The 21,485-nt window shown below is 37.6% G+C and overlaps 1 protein-coding gene across 8 annotated transcripts in view; it reads right to left on the reverse strand.

Moving 5' to 3' along the window:
- PARD3B (par-3 family cell polarity regulator beta) overlaps positions 1–21,485 on the reverse strand; it is a 1,151,792-nt gene that overhangs the window by 680,905 nt on the left and 449,402 nt on the right. For 6 of the 8 annotated variants that reach the window (XM_051849249.2, XM_070070340.1, XM_051849247.2 and 3 more), the window contains one exon: positions 17,562–17,733. The exons of 1 other annotated variant lie outside the window; for it this stretch is intronic. In XM_051849249.2, the coding sequence (XP_051705209.2) occupies positions 17,562–17,733 (172 nt within the window). Of the gene's footprint in view, positions 1–17,561; positions 17,734–20,208; positions 20,318–21,485 lie in introns of those variants that run through there. One more of the 8 variants, XM_070070341.1, reaches the window with a different exon arrangement.

The raw sequence follows: 21,485 nt of genomic DNA on the forward strand, positions 1-21,485 counted from the left end.
AGACGTGGCTCCTTTCCTTAAACTTCATGAGGCAACCTCTGCTAAGCTTCAGACTTGCCTTGGCAGCTTCCTCAATTCCCTGAGTCTCATAGAATTGAACTCTTAGTGTCTTGCTCTGGACTGGGCTTTGATTTAAGGGAATATTGTGGCTCGTTTGATCTTCTAGTCAGACCAATAAAACTTCCTCCATATCAGCAATAAGGATTTTTGCATTTTTGTTATTCTTATATTCACTGGAGTTGCAATTTTTCATGTTTAACAATATTGCAAGAAAGTTCAAAGATACTTTTATTAAATTGAATTTATATAAAGTTTGTATGTAAGATACGCATCTAATATTATGGATCATGGATTACTTTAATACCATATTCTCAATACCAGAGAGTTTTTGAGTTTCAATCAATGTAAGTAATAATAAATCTTAAATTCTACCATGAATTAATTCTGATTTCTTTATCTAAGGTAGTTTTATTTTGCAGTGTGAAAATTATTTGTCTTGATTTTGCCCACCTTAAAACGTTTTGATGCATAATTGTAAATATGTATGGTGTATGATACTCTAACACATGATCAAATTAGTAATTAGCACTTCCATTTCCTTAAACATGTATTATCTTTTGTGTTGGTGACCTTCAAACTCCTCTCTTCCAGTTTTTATAAACTGGATAATAAATGATAAACTACACTCACTCTCCCATGCTGTGCAGAACCAGAATTCATTTCTTCTCCTTTCTACCTGTACTTTCAAGCCTTTTCCTTGAACTCTCCCCCTTCCCTCTGGTCACCATACTTCCCACCCCCTAGTGACCACTTTTCTACTCTCTACCATGAAATCAACATTTCATGCTTCCACATATAAGTGAGGACATGTGGCATTTGTCTCTTGGTGCCTGACTTATTTCACTTAACATAATGTCCTCTAAGTTCCATCCATATTTTCACAAATGGCAAGCTTTAATTTTTTCAGTGTTTGAGTAATGTTTTATTTTGTTTGAGTCTATACCATATTTTATTCATTCATTCATCCCTAGATGGACACCTTGGTTGATTACATTTGTTGGCTTTTGTGAATATTGCTGCAACACATGTAGGAGTGCAAGTATCTCTTTGATATACTAATTTCATGTCATCTGGATATATACCCACAAAAGGATTAACTAGATTATATGGTAGGTCTATTTTTATTTTCTTGAGGAATATCCATACTATTTTCCATAGTAGCTGCATTACTGAAAGTATATATAAAAATCTCTCTTCTCTGCATCTTACTCAGCATTTGTTATTTTTCTCCCTTGTGATTATAATCATTGTAACTGGAGTGAGCTGATATCTCACTGTGGTTTGATTTGCATTTCCCTAATGATCAGTGGATTTTGCTCTGTTTCAGCACTGTCTTGTCAACTATATCCTAGCTTCATCGTCTGAATTGTTTTTACTTAGATGCCTAATGAGTGATGGTTGCCCATTCATACTCCTAAAGGAAATAGTCAGTGAAATGAGAGTAACAAATAGCTTTAGTCATATGTGCAATACATGGGGCTTTCCTGAACAAACTTCTGTGAATTAGTAGTTTCATTGAGAGATCATATTTTAATTAGCAAGCAGGAAGGCTGTCCTCCTCCACCCTTCCTCTCAGTGCCAAAAGAAGAATATGTTATGTTAGGGCAGCTAAAGACTGGGTCATCTGATAATCTGATTCTATTCACTTCTCATTTCCCACTTTCTTCTACCTGTACCGCCTTTATTTATTTTTTCATTTTTTAAGGAATACAAATTTCATAAGTACAACTTTAGGAATATAGTGATTCTTCCCAACATATCAGTCCTCCCACCCACACTCCCACGCCACCTCTTCCTCCCTCTCCTTTTGCCAGTCCCATTCTCCATTAAGATTCATTTTCAATTAACTTTGTACACAGAAGACCAACTCCATACTGAGTAGATATTTCAACAATTTGCACACACACACACAAACTTTTGGAGAACTAGTTTTACAGTTAACTCTCAATACAATCCATTGAGTTTTTACTATAAAATTGTTGTTTTTACATAATCTGGGGAAGAAAGACACAGAAGTACATTTAATTCACTTTTGGTGAACTGAGAGCTGCTATGCCTTACTTATTAAGTGATAGAGAGTGGCAGAATTATAGTCAGTAAAACAGAACCATTATATAAAACATTCCTGTACCTAAACGTGGTTCCTACCTTCATGTACAGTAATATTACATAAAGATAGGCATTACTGTATTGGTATATAACATTACCTATGCATATAATATTATGTCTTATTGAATGATAAAGAGCAATAGAATTATAGTCAGTAAAACAGAACTATTATAATGTGTATATATATATAATATTCTTGTACATAAAGGTGGTTCCTTTACATAAAGATGGGCACTATTATATCAGTGTAAAGTGTATAATAATACTATAGTAATATCTATGCAATGTCTCAATGAATAGAAAATAGATGAGAAACATTCTATCAAATCTTGAATACACTATTATTTTCTGTAGAACAATCAAAAAGCTCCATGCCTAATACGTATGATAATAACAATTTTAAATGAGTTATTGGTCTGTAAATATACCTTGTTAAAAAAAAAAACTCACTATAGAGTCACACTGATTAGGTATTTGTGAGGGTTACTCTCCATGTTGCTATCAAGAATCACTTCTGACCCCCCAGTGGCTCAGTGTACCACATTCCTTCTGGCAGTCTACTGGGTTTGGTCACCAGGAAATTATCAACAGGAGATCAGAGAATAGAAACAGAGGGAGATTTGCATATCTACAAATTTTGCTCCCTCTCTGCCAGCTTTAGCTTTAAAAGTGGCAATATCTGACAACCTCTCTCCTACACCTGCAGCTCTCCATTCTAGTGAGAATATTATACCCTTGGCCCTTCCAGGTCTGGGCTGGTAAGAGTACACCTGTCTTTTCAGAACTTGGGTGCTTCACATTCATACATGCACTGCTTACTAGATTCTCTTCAATCATCCTCTTATGTATGCCATGTGTTTCTTGTTGGCACCCTGGCTCATATGGTATTCTTGATGAGCCAGGTGAGGGGAAAGATACTAAAAACAAATTCCACTTCCATCATGTGAAGGAATCATCAAACATCGACAATGTGCACTGACCAACTGTAAATGACAGTTCTTATGAACCATATGCCAAATTAGGTGGCAACATACAAGTGAATAATGGAATTCAGTAATTTTTAAAAAGCACCAAGACATTATCTTCCTTCAAATCTCTGGAAGCAAGCACAAAGGCAGCCTTTGAAACCTTCCCAACCATTACACTTCTCTGATTAACATCTCTGGTTATTGTTTGGCTTTGGTAAGCCATTTTACCTTTATCTCGCAAGTCTGAAGAAAAGAAAAATAAGAACTTAATTTTAAGGTATAGAGGAATATATGGATGACCAAAATCTAAATTTAGGAGAAAGAGAATAGGGTCTCATGTGTTGAAAGTTGAATATAGGAAGCAAGGAGAACAAAGGATCTGATTGAAACATCACTCACGTAAGCACAAAGAAGTTTTATGATTTTTCTGCCAAATGATCAATAATAAGTAAACTGCCAAAATAACAACAATATATAGCACTTACATGTCACCTATTCTGTGGCAGGCACTACTGGAAATGTTTTACATTTACATATACATCTAAATACACTTGTTGCTCACAACAACCCAATTAGGTCATTACTAATATAACCTTTGTTCTACAGATGAGAAATGAATGCTGTGAGGTTAAGTAACTTGCCTAAGATCACACAGCTTGCAAGGAAGAGTCATGTTTGACCCAGGAAGGATTGTTCAGGTCATGTGATCTTAATTTCTGCACATTTCTGTGAACTAAATATATGAGTATATAATAGCTACCTGTCTCCCTTTCTTCTTTTTTGAAAACAGTTTAGTACCTATTTGTCCCTTCAAATAGGTAATCCCTTCAAGATATTGGAGAGAAAATGAAATCAAATATTTTAGAGACTGAAAAAGAAGTTTTTTTTTTTTAGAATACATGAATTATGGAGAATTTTGCCTACCTGAGGTTGTAATGACCTCTGATTATAATGACAGAACATTATGATGTCAAGTTTGTGACAACCATGAAACAAAAGCTAAACATTACTTTTAAAAATAAGGCAATAAGGCAGTCTAGGAAGATCTTTTAAATAAAATTAATTTTTAAATTTTTGAAGGTGATTATTGGTCAGAAAATGGGTAAAGATGCAATATTCATTCTCTAAAACTCCTCACCGTAAGTCTTCCGAGATACTCCTTTTGAATTCATACCATAGTATAGAGGAGTTCATATATAGGAAAATCATGTTTACATAATTCAGACATTCATCTGGAGAAGGCTGCTTAGAGTCAGACAAACAGAGGCACTAAAAATGAAATTTGATTAAACCTCTCTGTATTATGGACATATTAGGCTAGGTTTTAGCCTCAGGTTTGGAAGGTAAGATCACCCTTAGCATATCCAATCAGTAATTTATTTTGTGCTCAGTGATAAAAAGAGAAACAAGTGGGCCCCAGACATCAATTTTCTGTTTAGGCCCAAGTAGGTCTTCTGAACAATGCATCCACTGAACTCCCAGGGTAGATATCTGGTCTCCAAAATCACCATGTAGAATTCAGAACACAGGTACTAGACTCGTTTATGTGCTCCCTTTGACTCTTAGTCCTTTCATTAGGATCAATTGTGAACTGACATTGATCACTTGGAATAGTGAGATGGCATTGGTACATGCCACCTTGATGGGATTAAATTGGAGTCCCCTGGTATGTTTCTAACTCTACCATTTGGGGCAAGTCAGCTTGAGCATGTCCCAAATTATATATCTCTTCCCTCTCTTATTCCTACTCTTACGTTTAACAGGGATCACATTTCAGTTAAATTTCAACACTTAAGAATAACTGTGTATTAATTACAGAATTAAACCAGTCATATTAAGTAGAACAGACAAAAAAACTACTAAGAAGGATAATGTATTAAGTTGTTCATTAACAGTCAGGGCTATGCTGATCAAGTCACCGTTTCCCATAGTGTCCATTCCACTTCAACAGGTTTCCTTTTTGGTGTTCAGTCAGTTGTCACCGATCAGGGAGAACATATGGTATTTGTCCCTTTGGGACTGGCTTACTTCACTCAGCATGATGTGTTCCAGATTCCTCCATTTTGTTGCAAATGACTGGATTTCGTTGTTTCTTACTGCGGTATAGTATTCTAAAGAGTACATATCCCATAATTTCTTTATCCAGTCTACCGTTGATGGGCATTTAGGTTGGTTCCAGGTCTTAGCTATTGTGAATTGAGCTGCAATAAACATTAGGCTGCAGACCGCTTTTTTGTTTGCCAATTTAAATTCCTTTGGGTAAATTCCAAGGAGTGGGATGGCTGGGTCGAACGGTAGGGTTATCTTCAGGTTTCTGAGGGATCTCCAGACTGACTTCCATAGTGGCTTGACCAGTTTGCATTCCCACCAACAGTGGGTTAGTGTCCCTTTTTCCCCACATCCTCGCCAGCATCTGTTGTTGGTAGATTTCTGCATGTGAGCCATTCTAACCGGGGTGAGGTGGAACCTCATTGTGGTTTTGATTTGCATTTCCCTGATTGCTAATGACCTTGAACATTTTTTCATGTCCCTGTTGGCCATTTGGATTTCCTCTTTTGAAAAATGTCTATTGAGGTCCTTGGCCCATCTCTTAATTGGGTTGTTGGTTTTGTTTTTGTGGAGTTTCTTGATCTCTTTGTAGATTCTGGTTATTAACCCTTTATCTGTTGCATAGTTTGCAAATATTTTTTCCCATTCTGTCGGTTGTCTCTTCACTCTCCTGACTGTTTCTTTTGCAGTACAGAAACTTCTCAATTTGATGCAATCCCAATAGTTAATTTTGGCTTTGACTGCCTGTGCCTCCCGGGTCTTTTCCAGAAACTCTTTGCCTGTGCCAATATCTTGAAGGGTTTCTCCAATGTTCTCTAGTAACTTGATGGTGTCAGGTCGTAGATTTAGGTCTTTAATCCATGTTGAGTGGATTTTTGTGTAAGGTGTAAGGTAGGGGTCTTGCTTCATGATTCTGCACGTGGAAATCCAATTTTCCCAGCACCATTTATTGAATAGACTGTCCTTGCTCCAGGAATTAGTTTTAGATCCTTGATCAAATATAAGTTGGCTGTAGATGTTTGGGTTGATTTCTGGTGTTTCAATTCTGTTCCATTGGTCTATCCATCTGTTTCTGTACCAGTACCATGCTGTTTTGATTACAACTGCCCTGTAGTATGTCCTGAAATCTGGTATTGTGATGCCTCCGGCTTTGTTTTTGTTGTACAAGATTGCTTTAGCTATTCGAGGTCTCTTGTGCCTCCATATAAATTTCAGCACCAATTTTTCCAGATCTGAGAACACTGCTAACACTAACCGATAGAATAAATAAAGGGGAGAGTGATCCAACATGGGAAGTGAGATACTCAGCAGACTCATAGAATGGCAGATGTCCTAAATAGCACTCTGGCCTCAGAATCAGCCCTAAAGGCATTCCGATCTGGCTGAAAAGCCCATGAGAGTATTTCAGGCATGGAAAGCCAAGACACTCTGGCAAAAGATCTCTGCGAGTGAGATCTCAGTGGAAAGAACAGGTCTTCAAAGAAGGAGGTACCTTTCTCTGAAGGGAGGAGAGAACCTCCACTTTGACTATGACCTTGTCTAAACAAGATAAGAATCGGAGAACTCAGAGGGCTTCCATAGCCTTGGAAACTCATGACTGGAGCATAGGGAGATTACTGATGCCATAGACAGGAGTGTCAATTGGTAAAGTCAACAACAGGAGTCACTGTGCACTTACTCCTCATGTAGGATCTCTGTCCTTAATGTGCTGTGCATTGAGATTTAATGCTATAACGAGTACTCAAACAATATATTTCACTTTGTGTTTCTATGGGGGTGCAAACTGTTGAAATCTTTACTTAATGCATACTAAACTGATCCTCTGTAAAAAAAAAAAAAAAAAAGAAATTATCAACTCCCAACTTGACTCTCACTGGGATTAAACATGACAATAGGTCTGATCTGATTTCATCATCATTTAAAAAAAATCATCTATTATTTTTCACTTTATGTTTCTGTGTGGGAGCAAACTGTTGAAATCCTTACTTAATGTATACTAAGCTGATCTTCTGTATATTAAGATAATCGAAAATGAATCTTGATGTGAATGGAAGGGGAGAGGGAGTGGGAAAGGGGAGGGTTGTGGGTGGGAGGGACGGTATGGGGGGGAAGCCATTGTAATCCATAAATCGTACTTTGGAAATTTATATTCATTAAATAAAGGTTAAAAAAAAAAAAGAATTCAGAACACATTCGACTGGAGTCTTTCCAGGGGAAGAGGGAGGAAAAGAAGGTGGGAAGTAAATATTCAACATCAATCCATTAAATTCTTGTAGACTGCATTTGGGCAGTAGAAGGCACTGTTGGTGATACTGGAAAGACTTGGGATCTTAGTTGTTTCTTTCTACTTAATGGGAGATAAAACTAACACTGCGACTGCAGAATCATGGATACACTAAAAACTTGAAGTTTTATTCTTTCCACATGTATCTCCATGAACTGAAAATATGAAATAAAGGCAGACAATGAACCAAGCTATGAGGAGACACAGCTCATGACTAATGGCACACACAAGAAGCACTTGTACACATCTGAATTAATCTACAAGGTATGATCTTTTTCAACTGTAAGGATTTGTAATTGTATATCCAGTATTATTATAAAAATGGAATCTTAACCAAGTTAAGACTCACCCAGTAATTTATTTAAAAGTCAACCAGATTGCCAGCTGCTTGGGAATGGGTTCATGACTTGTGTTATTTTATATTCCTCAGGTAGCCTAGCATATGGTTTTCATCTACTGGGCCATCAATAAATAATTATTGATTAACTGAAGTCAGTGTTAAGCATGCTAGCATGTTTGCCGGCACTGACTCCAGGTACACTGTATGCACAGCTATACTCTTACGCCTGATGGTCAAAAAAGAGCAGATGTTAGCTGTGCAAATGCTGAACTCTCTGCTGAAAAGGAAGTTCACTGTAACACCAAACTCAAATCGCTGGGTCAGAGGACATTATTCCTGGACTGTGACTAACATAGGAAGTCTGCCTCATGCTTTCAGATCTCTGGGGTAAAAAGTCTATTAAAACAACAGAAGTAGAATTTAATTGATCATAATTATATGGAACCAGATGACACAAGACTACTCAGCCATTCAGGTTGCTACTATCCATGCCATTTTTTAGCATAAATAGTGCAAAAAAATATAAAAACATCACTCTTTCCAACAGTTTCAAAAAATATGGAGATTGGAGTAATGGTTTATTCTAGTCAAGATTATCTTAAAAAACAGAAGTTAGTATAATTTTAAATTTGTTGACTGAAAGTCTACTTATTTTCTTGATAATGTCTGTTTCCATATATATGCATTAGTAACTGTAGCCAAGACTTCCATGTAAACAAAAGAAAATAAGATGTACCACATGAATTCCTTTCTTCTAATTTTACACACAGGAATAAAAACAGTCCCAAATCTTTTCCATCTGTATAGAAGATGGAGATTTTAACATAGATTCTTAAATTTACACGGAAGAGAAACAGAATTCATTCTGGGACTTTGAGATTACCTGTATTTTCTGATATCTATAAAAATTTCCATATTAATGTAGAATGAATGGAAGTAGCAGCCTTTTTTGTGTGTGCCATATGCAGGATGCATTGTTTCAAAGATAAAGTGAAAGGGCATGGTGAAGTCCATGTGAAGTGAAGGTCCTCCCCTTTGATCTGGTAAACATTTAAAAAAGGGTAGACAGAAGAAATATAGTTCTGCCTATGGTACAATTGCTAAAGAAGGCTGTCACCTTTCCTTATCACTTTGGGATGTGAAAAAGAACACATCAAGTTGTTTCAGTCCTTCCTCCTTTCATTGAGCCAGATCAAGATCCTAGTAAAATTTCAAACAGGGTGTGGAAAAAAGGAAATAACAAAACATGTATATATTGAGGCATAATTTATCATATGGCTTTATCAGATAAAGCAAATGAGAAAACCCTGAGCCAGTCATACAAGCGTGTCCAACTCTGAGTGACTTGTCCTTAAGATGGATCTTCTGTAAATAATTAAATTAGTGAATTTTTCTCCCTGCCCATCTGAGTGGAAAGAAAACACACACACACACACACACACACACACACATTGATCCCAAAGGCTAAACCTTACATGCATATCATCAGTGAAAAAGAGGTTTCACCATATATTGAATTTTTAGACCCCTGTGTTTAGAAACATAAAAGAAAATCAACATACTTAATACAAATAATTTGTTTTGGGAAGATTAGAAACTTAAAAGAAAATATAATCTACTTATAGCCATAGAGATTTAAAAGTAACAAAATAAGTCATATCATTAACAGTTTTTTGATACAGATAAGTAATTTAAAAGCATTTTGTAATAGAGCTGTTATCCTTCATTCAGCTGAATAGCAGCACTTACATTTAGAAAACAGAGAGTGAATTCTGTTTGGTTGTGTCTTGACTACCTCAGACTCAAACAGAACAGACTTGGGCACTGGCTCCAGCAAAGGAAGCTGAGGGTTGGAACAGTAGGTGGAAGGAAGGAGAGAGAGGAACAAGAGACTGTGGATGCCTGCACTGGTTTTGCCATTTTTCCCTCCCTTTCCTTCTTGTATTGAAAGGACAAACCACCAATCATTTTATCAGTGGTCCAGGGAACTACAGGAAGCTGAGTATGACAGCAGCAGTGAAAATTCTTTCACTGCTAAGGGACGAGGCCTCTGCAAACAGGGCAATACTGGACTTACTATTAAAAGCAATCTGCAAAAGAGGCTTAAAAACCCAGGGGTCTAATATCAAGTGAACAGTAGGAAAGGTGACCTTTCATTCTGTTTGTTTATTAGAGGATCTGCAGACTCCATCTCAGTGTGGGTCCAGCATCAGCAAGAGGCCAAAGGGGAGACAGTGAACTCTGTGTTTTTTTAGAGGTCACATAATCAACTTAGAAAACACAGCTAGAAAAGAAGAAAAATGAAAGCTTGGTTTTTAAGAATATTTTTACATTTTTTTTTGGTAAAATGGTGAAATGTAAACTAAATGCAATAAGTTTATTTCAGTAATTATCCATTATAGGGCAACCAACATAGTATATGCTCTATATTTAATCATTAGATATTTCACATATTTTTAAAAGAAACAAGATAACTGAAGTAGATAAAAGGAAATTAAGACTAAAATATAAAGGATATAAAGATATAAAATATATGATATACAATACAACTGGATATAAAACAGAAAAATAAAAGTTTTAAGATAGCAATAATTTTAATTTTTGAAGTATGATACTGTGTAATTTATTATATAATAATTCATTTTGCATATCACCTTATTTTTATAAAATGGTATGAGCTGATCATTTGTTTATGAAGCCTGTATCTATCTACCTACCTATCTGTATCTACATCTATCATTCATCTTCAAGAGAAGGCAATGCAAATATATTGAAAATTGAACATTTTGAAATTCATTTAGTATCAAAAAATGTTACCCCCGTGTTATAATTATCTTTTCATATTTGTTAGTAGCTCCTTATCGTTAAGTTTTGACTTTATTCTTTCATTTAACTAATACCCCTGGCCCTTTTCCAAGGTATTAAAAATGTTAAATATTCAATGAATAATCTGACCTTTCTCCCTAAAGCAGTGTTTCTCCTACTCTGAAAAGAAAAACTAAAACAAACACCAAAATATCAACAGCAAAAGAAGAATGGTGTCCAAAATACTCGAGAAACACTGTCACCTCCTTAGTCCTGATTTAGTTACCATAGTACCAGAAGCATGCACACACTTTGTTGACTATATAGCTTGACTGATTGATGATCGCCTAGCAAGGTTACCATAGCTAATTACAACATCATTCATCTAAGCCTGCATGGGAAAAAAAAAAAAAATACCAGGCTCCTGGGCAAGAAAAAGGAAAGAATGAAAAACTATTCTATAGCTGCTAGCTTTTGAATTATCAGCTTTAAGAGGAAACAAATAGGATGAAACTCAGTGACCAAGTTATGACTTATGGATTCATTCACGCATCAGGCTTCAGTTCGCTGGTAATATTAAGTCCGAGTTCCACTGCCTACAGCAGAGAGCTTCCAGCTACAATGCTCACACGCTGTGTAGTCAGAATTCAAAGCCTGCATCAGAAGCACACCCCAAACCTGAGCTTTAGTTCTGCTATGTGTGTGGTGTGAGTGTGTTTGTCTAGGATCAGATGCCAATACTTAAACTCACATTATGGGCACAGCAGCTACTTACACACTGAAGTCTAATTAAAGGAATAAACTTCCTCCTTCTTTATGTTTCCCTCAAGATCCATGCCATAAAGGGATTTGGTTTCGTTAAGAATTGAGAAAAATGTTCCCATATGTTTCCTTTATGCAGTGAACTCTTTAGAATCAGAAAATGGTCACAATTTCCAACAATAATCTAGGACTACACAATATTTCCAGAAAACTACTGAAAATAAAGAGAGGAGCACTTTGTTTTGAAAATAATTATATTATAACAAACATACAATCATAATTTCCATTTGGGGTTTGAAGAAGCACAAACACACATGGAAACAATAAAGCATCTGAGGCACCTTTAGCTTTCAAGTCTCAGAAAGCAAGAATCACTTTCAAACAGAAAGTAGCTCATCTTCAAAGTTAGTGCACCGAGGAGAATAAAGCTAATACCATTTCAACTCCAAACTTTAATCAGATTGCTTTAGAGCTGGGTTACATAGATCACAAGAGAGGCCACAGCCAAATTTCATGTACTTTTTTTAATCCTGAAACACTATTTAAATTACATTGCTAAATAATTATAACTAAAGAAATATTGTCTCTTGGTAGTTTGAACCCAAAATAGCAAATTTCAATCAAGAAGTACGAAGGAAAACATCAAAAAGAACCAAGTAAAACTGCTAATTAACTAGGGTCAATGGAAGGAATAGACACAGGAGCATCAAGTGAGAGTCAAATTTTGCTTGGTGTTAATAAGAACATTCCCAGGACAATCGTGGTCCATTGGAGCAAGGGAGTCTTGTTTTATAGATGGGGAGACTGTGGTCCAGGGAGATAAGGGGTTGTGATGCATATCAATTGACTTGCAGGTCCCCAGTTTGATTTTCACTTCCGTAGAACCCTGAATGTGTCCTGACTTGGTTTGTATCCAAAAATTTGGTTCTGGTAGAAATAGGTTACATGACTTGTCTGAAGCCAGTTCCAAATCACTGATTCCCAAGGTTCTGCCACCTTGAACTATCATATATAATGCCTTTTGGAGAACAGCAGAAGGTGAGTTGCCATTGGTCATAAAAGCAATAGGGACCAGTCAGGGGAAAGGCGAAAGGACTCTTATTCTTCCAGACTTCAAAACAGTTGTTCTCACTAATTTGTCTCATGGTCATGTGCAGATGCTTGAAGTGTTAAAAGGGTCTATTAGTAACCACCTTATAGGAAGATGATCACCTAGGGATCTTGTTAGCATATTGCCTTTGGTACAATTCTACCCTGAAATGCACACACAGATACACACACACAGGATGAGAAGACAGGAGCAAATTTACTTCTGAGACAGGATTTAAAAATTTTCTCCACCTTGATTTTCTGGTCTTTATTCCCGCATTAGCTTTTGACTTACAGCTAGTCACAGTACCTATTTATTAATTTACATCCTAACTCAATTCTAAAAGAATATGAGATGCTATTTTATCAGATATTATATTTAAAAGACATAGATAATTGGAAATTACAATTGATCTAAAATTTGTCATGCAACTGAAAGAACAGTGTATTGAGATATATACTTTCCAATACCAGTTCTTTAACCAACTAGTTATTCAACACAAGAACACATGCTACTCTAAGGTTTCCTTTGCTTCTTTGATAAACAATACCAGTTGCCTACACAACTTCTAATGACACAGATTCTATGGAACTGTGTACTTCCAGACCAGCATTTCACAAAATTTGTTGAGGCGTGTGCAATTCTTTTGAGTGAGGTGGGCCTCTTTGCTGTAGGACTTTTAAGTAGCATTGTGATTTTGTTCATCGCCCATTCAAATGGGTTGCTGCACTACTTCCTCCCTGCAAGCCCAATGAATCCTATTCATTCAGAGGTGGATCATGCACAAATCAGAATGATGTCTAGAGCTGTAGTACTCATTAAGATTATTTACTAATTAACTAGAATCAAATGTCCATTGCAACCTTGATACATGTCCATAGGAACCATATTGTTCCACAGAGAATGCTTAGAAGATTCTTGAGTGATTTTAAGGTCCAAATGGATTCTAGGAATATTACTTTTCACCCAGTGGCATTGGCCACAATGTCACTTCTTTTAATAAACTTGGGTTAGCAATATCCAGATTCTGTGTAACAGATACTAGCTAAATACAGAAAGCTAGAATCTTAAAAGTGTTAGAATGGTTTGCTAGTTACTAGGGTTGAGTTAAGATTCAGTCATTTAGAATTACGTTAGAAAATTCATTAGAAAGCAAAGGATAGAAAATCACTAAGATAAATGAAGTTGGAGCTATGTGGTTCTTTGCTTGATTTAAAAATCCTCAGCCCGGTGTTGTGGTATAGCAGGTAATGCTGCCTCCTGCAACACTGGCATCCCATACAGTCACTGGCTCATGTCCTGGCTGCTCCACTTCTGATGCAGCTCCCTGCTGAGGGCCTGGAAAAGCAGGCAGGGGAGGATGGCCTAAGTGCTTTGGCCCCTGCACTCCTGTGGGAGACCCAGTTGAAGCTCCTGGCTTCAGAGCAGTCCCACTCCAGTCATTGCAGCCATTTGGGGAATGAACCAGCAGATAGAAGATGTACCTCTCTGTAAACTTTGCCTTTCAAGTAAGTAAATAGATCTTTAAAAAAAGTAAAAATAAATAAAAATATTCTTACAAATGAAAACCATATATTCCATTAGCTTATAGGCCATGAGGCTAGGAATCCCTTTTTATCAGTAGATGCTTTCTGCTATTCATTCTTGTAACACTTCTTTGTTGAACAAAGAATTAAGGCATATATTTATTATACACTTACTGTGGTGTCTTAATGATTTGGGTAAGTCTTCTCAAATGAGAACATATTTAATCTTGGGCTTAAAAGGTGTGTATGGGTTCTCTAGGGTAGAAAACAGGTAAAGGAGTAAGCCAGGTAAAGTCAATAATGCCTACCAAGGTACAGTGATTTGAAAGAAAGTAAATCTGGTTCATAGTGGCTGCAAGTTGAGGTGACTATGGAAGAATGATCAGCAACAGAGGCAGGCAGAGAAGAAATAGCCTGTGATTAAGACAGCCTGTGATTAAGAAACACTTATGTGCTTTCATCTTGGAAGACAAAGAATGGGAACAGATGACCTCTGTATGTGTTATATGAAAAGGCTGTCATTGGATTTCAGCAGAATATTTTTGATGGTTATATTATGTTGTAAAAAAGAGAAATAAAAGTTATGCTTCACACTAAGTATATTTAGATTTCAGATAGCAGTAAAACAGATACACTTTTGGAGATCAACATAACCTAATTTCAAAGCTTTCCTGATTCCTTGTATTTTTTGTATATAATTTGGTTTAAAAAAAAGTTTGTGAGCAAGTAATGGCTAAATCCTACATTTTATTGAATAGGTCATAAGGGTGAGAAAACCAGTGAGAAGTAAGTCCTGCTTCTGATGTATCAGCCAGAATGAATGAGCCCGTTGGGAGGTAGACACAGTTCCAATAGCCTAAGGAAACTGAGCAGGGAACAGCAAAAGTGCTGGGATCAGTGGCGTGGCATTTTGTCAGCACCCTGTTATAATGGCTGCTGGGACACAGGAACTCACCCACCAATGATAGCCCCCTCCTGTTCTTCATCTAAACAGGATCTCAGGGTGGGTACCAGGTCCCGATGGGCCAATGAACATCGCGTGTACTGCCAACCATATCCCTCCATCCTGAGACAGCAGCCTATGACCACATCCTGCCTCAAGGCCAACAACAGGAAAACAGAATGGGCAGAGACCGCAGCTGGCTGTGCTGCTTCCTTCATTTAACTTCTCTATCTGGAAAGCCTTATAAATATGTTTCCCTTGCTTTTTAAGTTCCAGAAATGAAAAGTACTCAATCTTCTAGAACGATGAAGGTGGACAACAGATCATTTCTTTTCCCTTCATTTATCCCTGCCCAAACTCTTCCAGCTAATTCAGAGGAGCCATCTGCATCAGCTTGCTAACGAGTTTGGACATGGTTCTTAGGGCAATGGGGAACCGTCGGAGGTGGTTAAGCTGGGGGTGTTGTAATCATATTTGTGATTTAGCAAGGCAACTCTGGTACCAGCAGGGGTTGGAAAAAGCCAGGCACAGTTAAGGAGTCAGTCTGAGGCCTCTTGCATTGGTCTAATTAATGATGAAGCTCTGGCCTGATGTACTAAGCCATGCATGAGGACACTGATGAACCGACAGAAGTGGGAGTGGTGGAAGGAAGAGGAAGAAATGGAGATGATGCCAAGGTTTCAGGCAGCATGGCAGGAAGGCAACATTTACCACCCAAAGTGAATTTTAGCTAATCTCACCATTTAATCTGTATTTGTCAATGAAATAGGATTTGTGAGCCAAGGAGTAGAGTGTTTCCAGGGTTTTGGTATATTCTCACAATGTAAAATCCCAGAAAGGTCAGATAAATTTGCCACTTTATGGATACAGTATTAGAGGTAGCACAGTGAAAATGGTCCCTGACACTGGAGCCAGGAAGGGTTCAAGTACCTAATCCTCTCTGTACCTACTCTTCATCTCCTCAAAGAGGAAAATAATAAAACCCAACTAATTAGCACTTACAAGGTTTAAATGAGTTATGAGTAAAGGATTTAGCTTGCTCAATGCACTGCCTGAGCTCTGTGTCTGGCATGGAGCACTCATTTAATCAATATGGCTTTCTATCTCGGTCTTAAACAAACAAACAAACAAACAAACAAACAAAAAACACACAGCACTGAAGAAATAGTCCAGTTTCAAAGAAGGGAACCCTTAGCATACTTTTCCTCTTACATTCAGCATGATGATGTACAATAGAAAAAGTCATGGAAATGCTGAACAAAAAATATACTTTTTTCCCTGAGGAAGCTCATAACAGAAAGGTGAAAACAGATTTCCAGGCATAGAAGTACCCTGAGCGTAAGTGTTTGGAAGACCACAGCGCTTGCTTATAAATAGAATATTAAAACAACCAAGAGCAATTTTCTCCCTTCGTCTTCCCTTATTGCCTAATTTTCCTCTCATACCATTTGCATAATGGATAAAAAGGCATCCATTATGCAAATGAACGATGGGGCTGTAAGGTTGCTGAAGCCACAAGCCTGACTCCAGATGATGAGAAGCTGCCACAAAGCCATCCAACATCCACGATCCAGCAGACTGCTTCACTAGTCTTGCCTCCAAAAGAAACAGCAGAACCACAAAGACCAGAGGTCATTCACGTCCTTTTGGTTTATTTTAAAGGGGGCACTACAGATGTGTCTCAGAAAATCAGGATAAAATATGGATATTCAGCATGGAAGTATGCAAGATCATTTTGCAGTATATGTTTTTCAAATGAGGCAAATGAGCGCTACGTGCAATTTTTATAGTTTTAAGCATATGCTTTGCTTTAAAAAGACTTGCTTTGTAACATGGGGGGGAAACCCCTCTTCCAGCTTGTGAATTAACCTGTAGCAGGTACTTTGAGCGGTCTCATGTGCACACATCCAGTGAGAATTTAAAAAAAATTTCTTTAAGCATGAAAATATTAGTAGACTTTGAAAAACTTGATGCTGTTGGACTGACCTAAATGTATCTCTAAGCAGTATCACCAAAACTAACCTGTTATTTCTCTCAGTAAATTGACTGAAACTTAGGAAGAATGTTTATTTTCTCTTTCTACAAACACCTTCAAAACAAATATAATGAAAAGGGATTCTGAATAAAATCACAGGGTGAATTGTTCTTGTTTGAATAAACAGCAGGAAAGAATGTCAAAACGAACTTCAAAATATTTTCCCCAAACTCTGTGATACATATCAGGAGACAGAAAGAATGATTAAGAATTGACAATGACCTTTATTTCTATTCTGAATTCCTTTGTGTAACTCTTAGCTTCTTCCAAATGACTTTCTCCAGGTACTTCTTTTTCTCCAAGCGATCCTCCAGGGATAGAGGCAACCCTGTCATTTACAACCTGCCTCCCACTAGTTACTTCAAGGGCACACAATTCAGTTCCACCATCAGTTCAACAAAAACTGCACCTACCGATGCCGGAGCATCGGCAGCTGCAAAGAAGTAAGTCAAGAAAGAAGGAAAACTAGAGAAAAGACAGACCACAAATTTTCTTCAGACAAATATTAACTGGATAGCAGTGAAGCTACCCAGTCAACGTAATGATGGATTTTCAAGTAGCTGGAAGGGCGAGCAGGAATGAACACTTACCTACTCTCAGAGCAGAAGGGGTTACTTCAATCTCCCCGCCAACTGGTCTGAATGCAGCCAGCTGGGCAGCCACTTCCGTCTCAAATGCATCTGGGCTTTGTGGATCTCCAGGGTTTCTGCTGGGGCTCTCGATCTTGTGGAGTGGTTCTTGTTCGTCAAACACGGCAATCAGCTACAAACAAGGCCAAACAACACTAATTACTTTGTAGGACACGTGTATCGCACGGATGCTAGCTGGCCGATTGAGATCTTTATAGAGAAAAAGACTCCCTGAAGCTGAAACGTGTATGCTATTATATCACAACTCTCAGTTCTTCAATAATACTATGTTGATATGCACGATGGCCAGGAAATAATGAATGGTTTGCTCCTTTGTTTACTTTGTCTATTCCTGAAATAGCTAATTTTGGTGAACTCTCTTTAGAGGAATGACATGCCTGGAAGGACTTCATTCCCTCTGTAAGAGCTTTCTCTAAAATGGAAGTTGAAATCCAAAATGTAAACGGTAGACATATGTGGTATAAGTGGACATGTTAGCCTCAGAGAGCTAAAACACACTGCAAAATCTTGAGCTATATTCGTCCCAGACACATTCACACATTCACGCGTGCACACACACACACACACACAGTGTGGGTCTACTTACACACAAATGTGTTTGTCTCGCATACATACATACATATCTCATTTTTGTGCATGCCTTCTCTTTCATTTGGTTATTTTCCTTCATGATGAATACCATGCTGACTGGTTTATGTTCAATGAATGCTAAATCCAGTAAAACAAAGCATCAGCACTTTTACCCTAATTATTCCCATACTCATCTCAATTTTATTTCATATGAGATTTATGCTATCATTAATATAAAAACTTCAACTGTACATTTCCAAATAATTTTTTTTCAATAAAACCAGGGAGAAATGCATAGAGAAATGTCACAAGAGGAAAGTCCAAATGTGCCTGCGGGAGGCAGCTCAGGGGTGCCACTCTTCAGTCCAATAAAGAGCAGAGTGTGTAAACTTGAAAACTACAAGTAAATCTCAGACAGTTTTCATTCATTAAGTAAAACAAGCCTAGTTAGGATTCAAACCTTTACCCAGGAAAGGCACTCCAAGCCTCATTCATAGGGGAACCTTGTTGGCGATAGGATTAATAACACAAGTGCAGGGTTAACCAATCAAAACATCATAAATTCCAAGTTCAGCCTTTCGAAAGAAATGAATACAATTAGGGATATGCAAATTGGCTATTCAAAAATAATTTTCATAATTGACTACTCATTTCCAGTATGGAGAATTCTTTAATTGGAAAATCCAACAATCCTCTCACCACAGCAAAGAAATGCTACTCCCAAGGCATTATTTTTAATTCTTGAAATTGAGCACATGCATTTTCTATTTTTAATTGGAAGCACTGATGAACTGATTTGAAATAGACTTAAATGGATTAATAAAGAAAGATTATTCTAGTATAAAAATAATCAGTAGAGCTGTATCTTTCTAATCATCTGGCCAGAGTGAAAACTTTAACACTTTAAATCCTGAAAAGGAAAATAACATACATTTTTAAAACATGGTAGAAATGCTATTTTCTTCACCATTTCTATGCCTTAGTTACACTTTTGCATATTGGTGAATTCTGTTATCAGTAATGCTCATTTTAATATATCAATTAATCAGTGACATATTATATTGATACTATGAACCGTTCTGTGTAAGTTAGGAATATCTTAGTTTCCTCCAACAACATTTTAAAATCTGAGTCTAACCTATGTGGTTTAAATATGGAGGGAAACAGAAAAGAGTATCAGTTAAAGTTATAATGCAGATGCTTAAAATTGATAACTCATAAATCATTACCTACACTCTTTCTTCTTAAGACACTTTACTTTGCCATGCATTCTTTTCACACCAGAACATAGCCTCTGCAGTCACAGTATTGTTCCTATTAATCTAATGGGAGAGCATAGTAGTTTGGCAATTTTGTTTCCTAAGGCCACAAACTAAATTGCAGCTGGTAACGGAATCTTTTTAATTTCCAACCAGGGGATTCAGACCACACTGCCAAACATTTTCCAAAAGGGAACACTGTTAAAAGGGAGGTAACACTGTCAACTATTTGTAGTTTGTTCATGAGGGTATACTGTTCCCTAGAGAATATGAATCCCACATTTTGGAGATACAGGCGATATGTGGCTCTTCTTGTGGATGGTAATAGCGAGAACTGGATACTTTCCAAGTCTCATAATCTTCTTGATTAATTAATTGCCTACTTCATCTGCCAATCTCATGATGGGACAAGAATTATCTCAGCAGGGCCCAGTCTGGGTGAGTGCATAAAGCAAAGTCTCTTCGCCTGGGAAGAAGATGACCAACTCGTGAATCAGTGGTGCCCAGACAAAGCCACTGGCCCTGTGGGTGCTGACTGATAGGAGTGATGTTCTCCATCTGGTCTTCATCTCCATGTGTGCAATATACTCAGATTTACACTAGTTTCAACATTGATAATCCATTTAAACTGCATGTTGCAGGCCCCTGTTAGCTAGATTATTTGATTCACATGAACACCTCCATCATTGAGAACAGAACTCCTTGAAGGCAGTGCTATGGAGACAATTAGTAAACAGACCGCTGCTCTGGCTCCTCACCAGAAAGCATGCTGGCTTCCCTCATCCAGTGCATGGAAACAGCCTCGTCCTTCTGCTTTGAAGCCCATTCGAAGTTACCTTTCCCACAGAGATGAGCTATATATGAAAGAAGGAAATTCATTTTAAAACTTCCTTAAAATTTGTATTTATTTGTATATTTGTAATGGAGAGAGGGAGAGTAAAAGGAGGAGAGGGGGAGGGTACTACCTGCTGGTTTCTCTCTCAAATGCCCACATCATCCAAAGCTGGGCTAGGCAGAAGCCAGGAGCCCAGAACCCAAACCAGGTCTCCCACAGGTATGTCAGGAACCCAACTATTTCAGCCACCACTACTACCTCTCAGGGTACACATTCACAAGAAGATGTAATGAGCAGAGGTGGGACTTAGACCCAAGCACTCCAGTGTAGAGAACATGGGAATCCCAAATGGCAATGAAAACTGTGCCCCAAATGCCTGCCTTATTTAAAAAAATTTTTTAAAAAACACATTTATGTTGAGATTTTACCTAGAGTAAACTGCTGTGTGTGTGGAAGAATCTTCACTATTGCCTTAGGGGCTACAGTCACCTACACTCTATGAAAAAATGTGAACAGGCAATATTGATTTGGATGCCTTCCTCTTCTGCTGCTCTGTGTATGGTCTGCACCTTCTGCTCTCCTGTGGTGTCCATGTTCTCCTGTCACCCAATACAGCACTGCTGTTACCCAGACACCAACATCCAAAATGATCTGTTCACACAGCCTTTACTTAAAATTAAGTCTTCTGTTCCCAGTCTTCTGTCAGTATTTAGGCATTTAAACAGATGAGTTTATAAATGCTTAATTCTTCCAAACAAAAATAAAAACACCTTTTCAGGACCCACTTTCTCCTACAAGTTACACCCCATTTCATGCCTTCCCTCTAAAGCAAAAATTAAGGATTGTCTATAGCAGTCATCAATCTTCACCCTCCCATTCTTTACTGAAACCACTCTAGTCAAGTTCTCATCCCTATGCTCCAATGAAGCTGCTCTTAATGAGATTAAAACAATTTTTGGGACAAATGTTGTGGCATAACAGGTTAAACTGCTACTTAAGATGTCCACATCCCATTGGGAGCTTTAGTTCAATTCCCTACTCCTTTTATAATCCAGATTCCTACTAACGCACTCTGGTGGCTTTGTCTGCCACCCACATGGGAAACCTGTTGGCCTGTGAGCATTTGGATAGTGAACCAACAAAGGGAACCTTTCTTTCTCCCTCCCTCCCTCCCTCCCTCCCTCTCTCTCTCTCTCTCTC

This window comes from Oryctolagus cuniculus, chromosome 3 (assembly GCF_964237555.1).
Source record: "Oryctolagus cuniculus chromosome 3, mOryCun1.1, whole genome shotgun sequence".
Classification (NCBI taxonomy): domain Eukaryota; kingdom Metazoa; phylum Chordata; class Mammalia; order Lagomorpha; family Leporidae; genus Oryctolagus; species Oryctolagus cuniculus.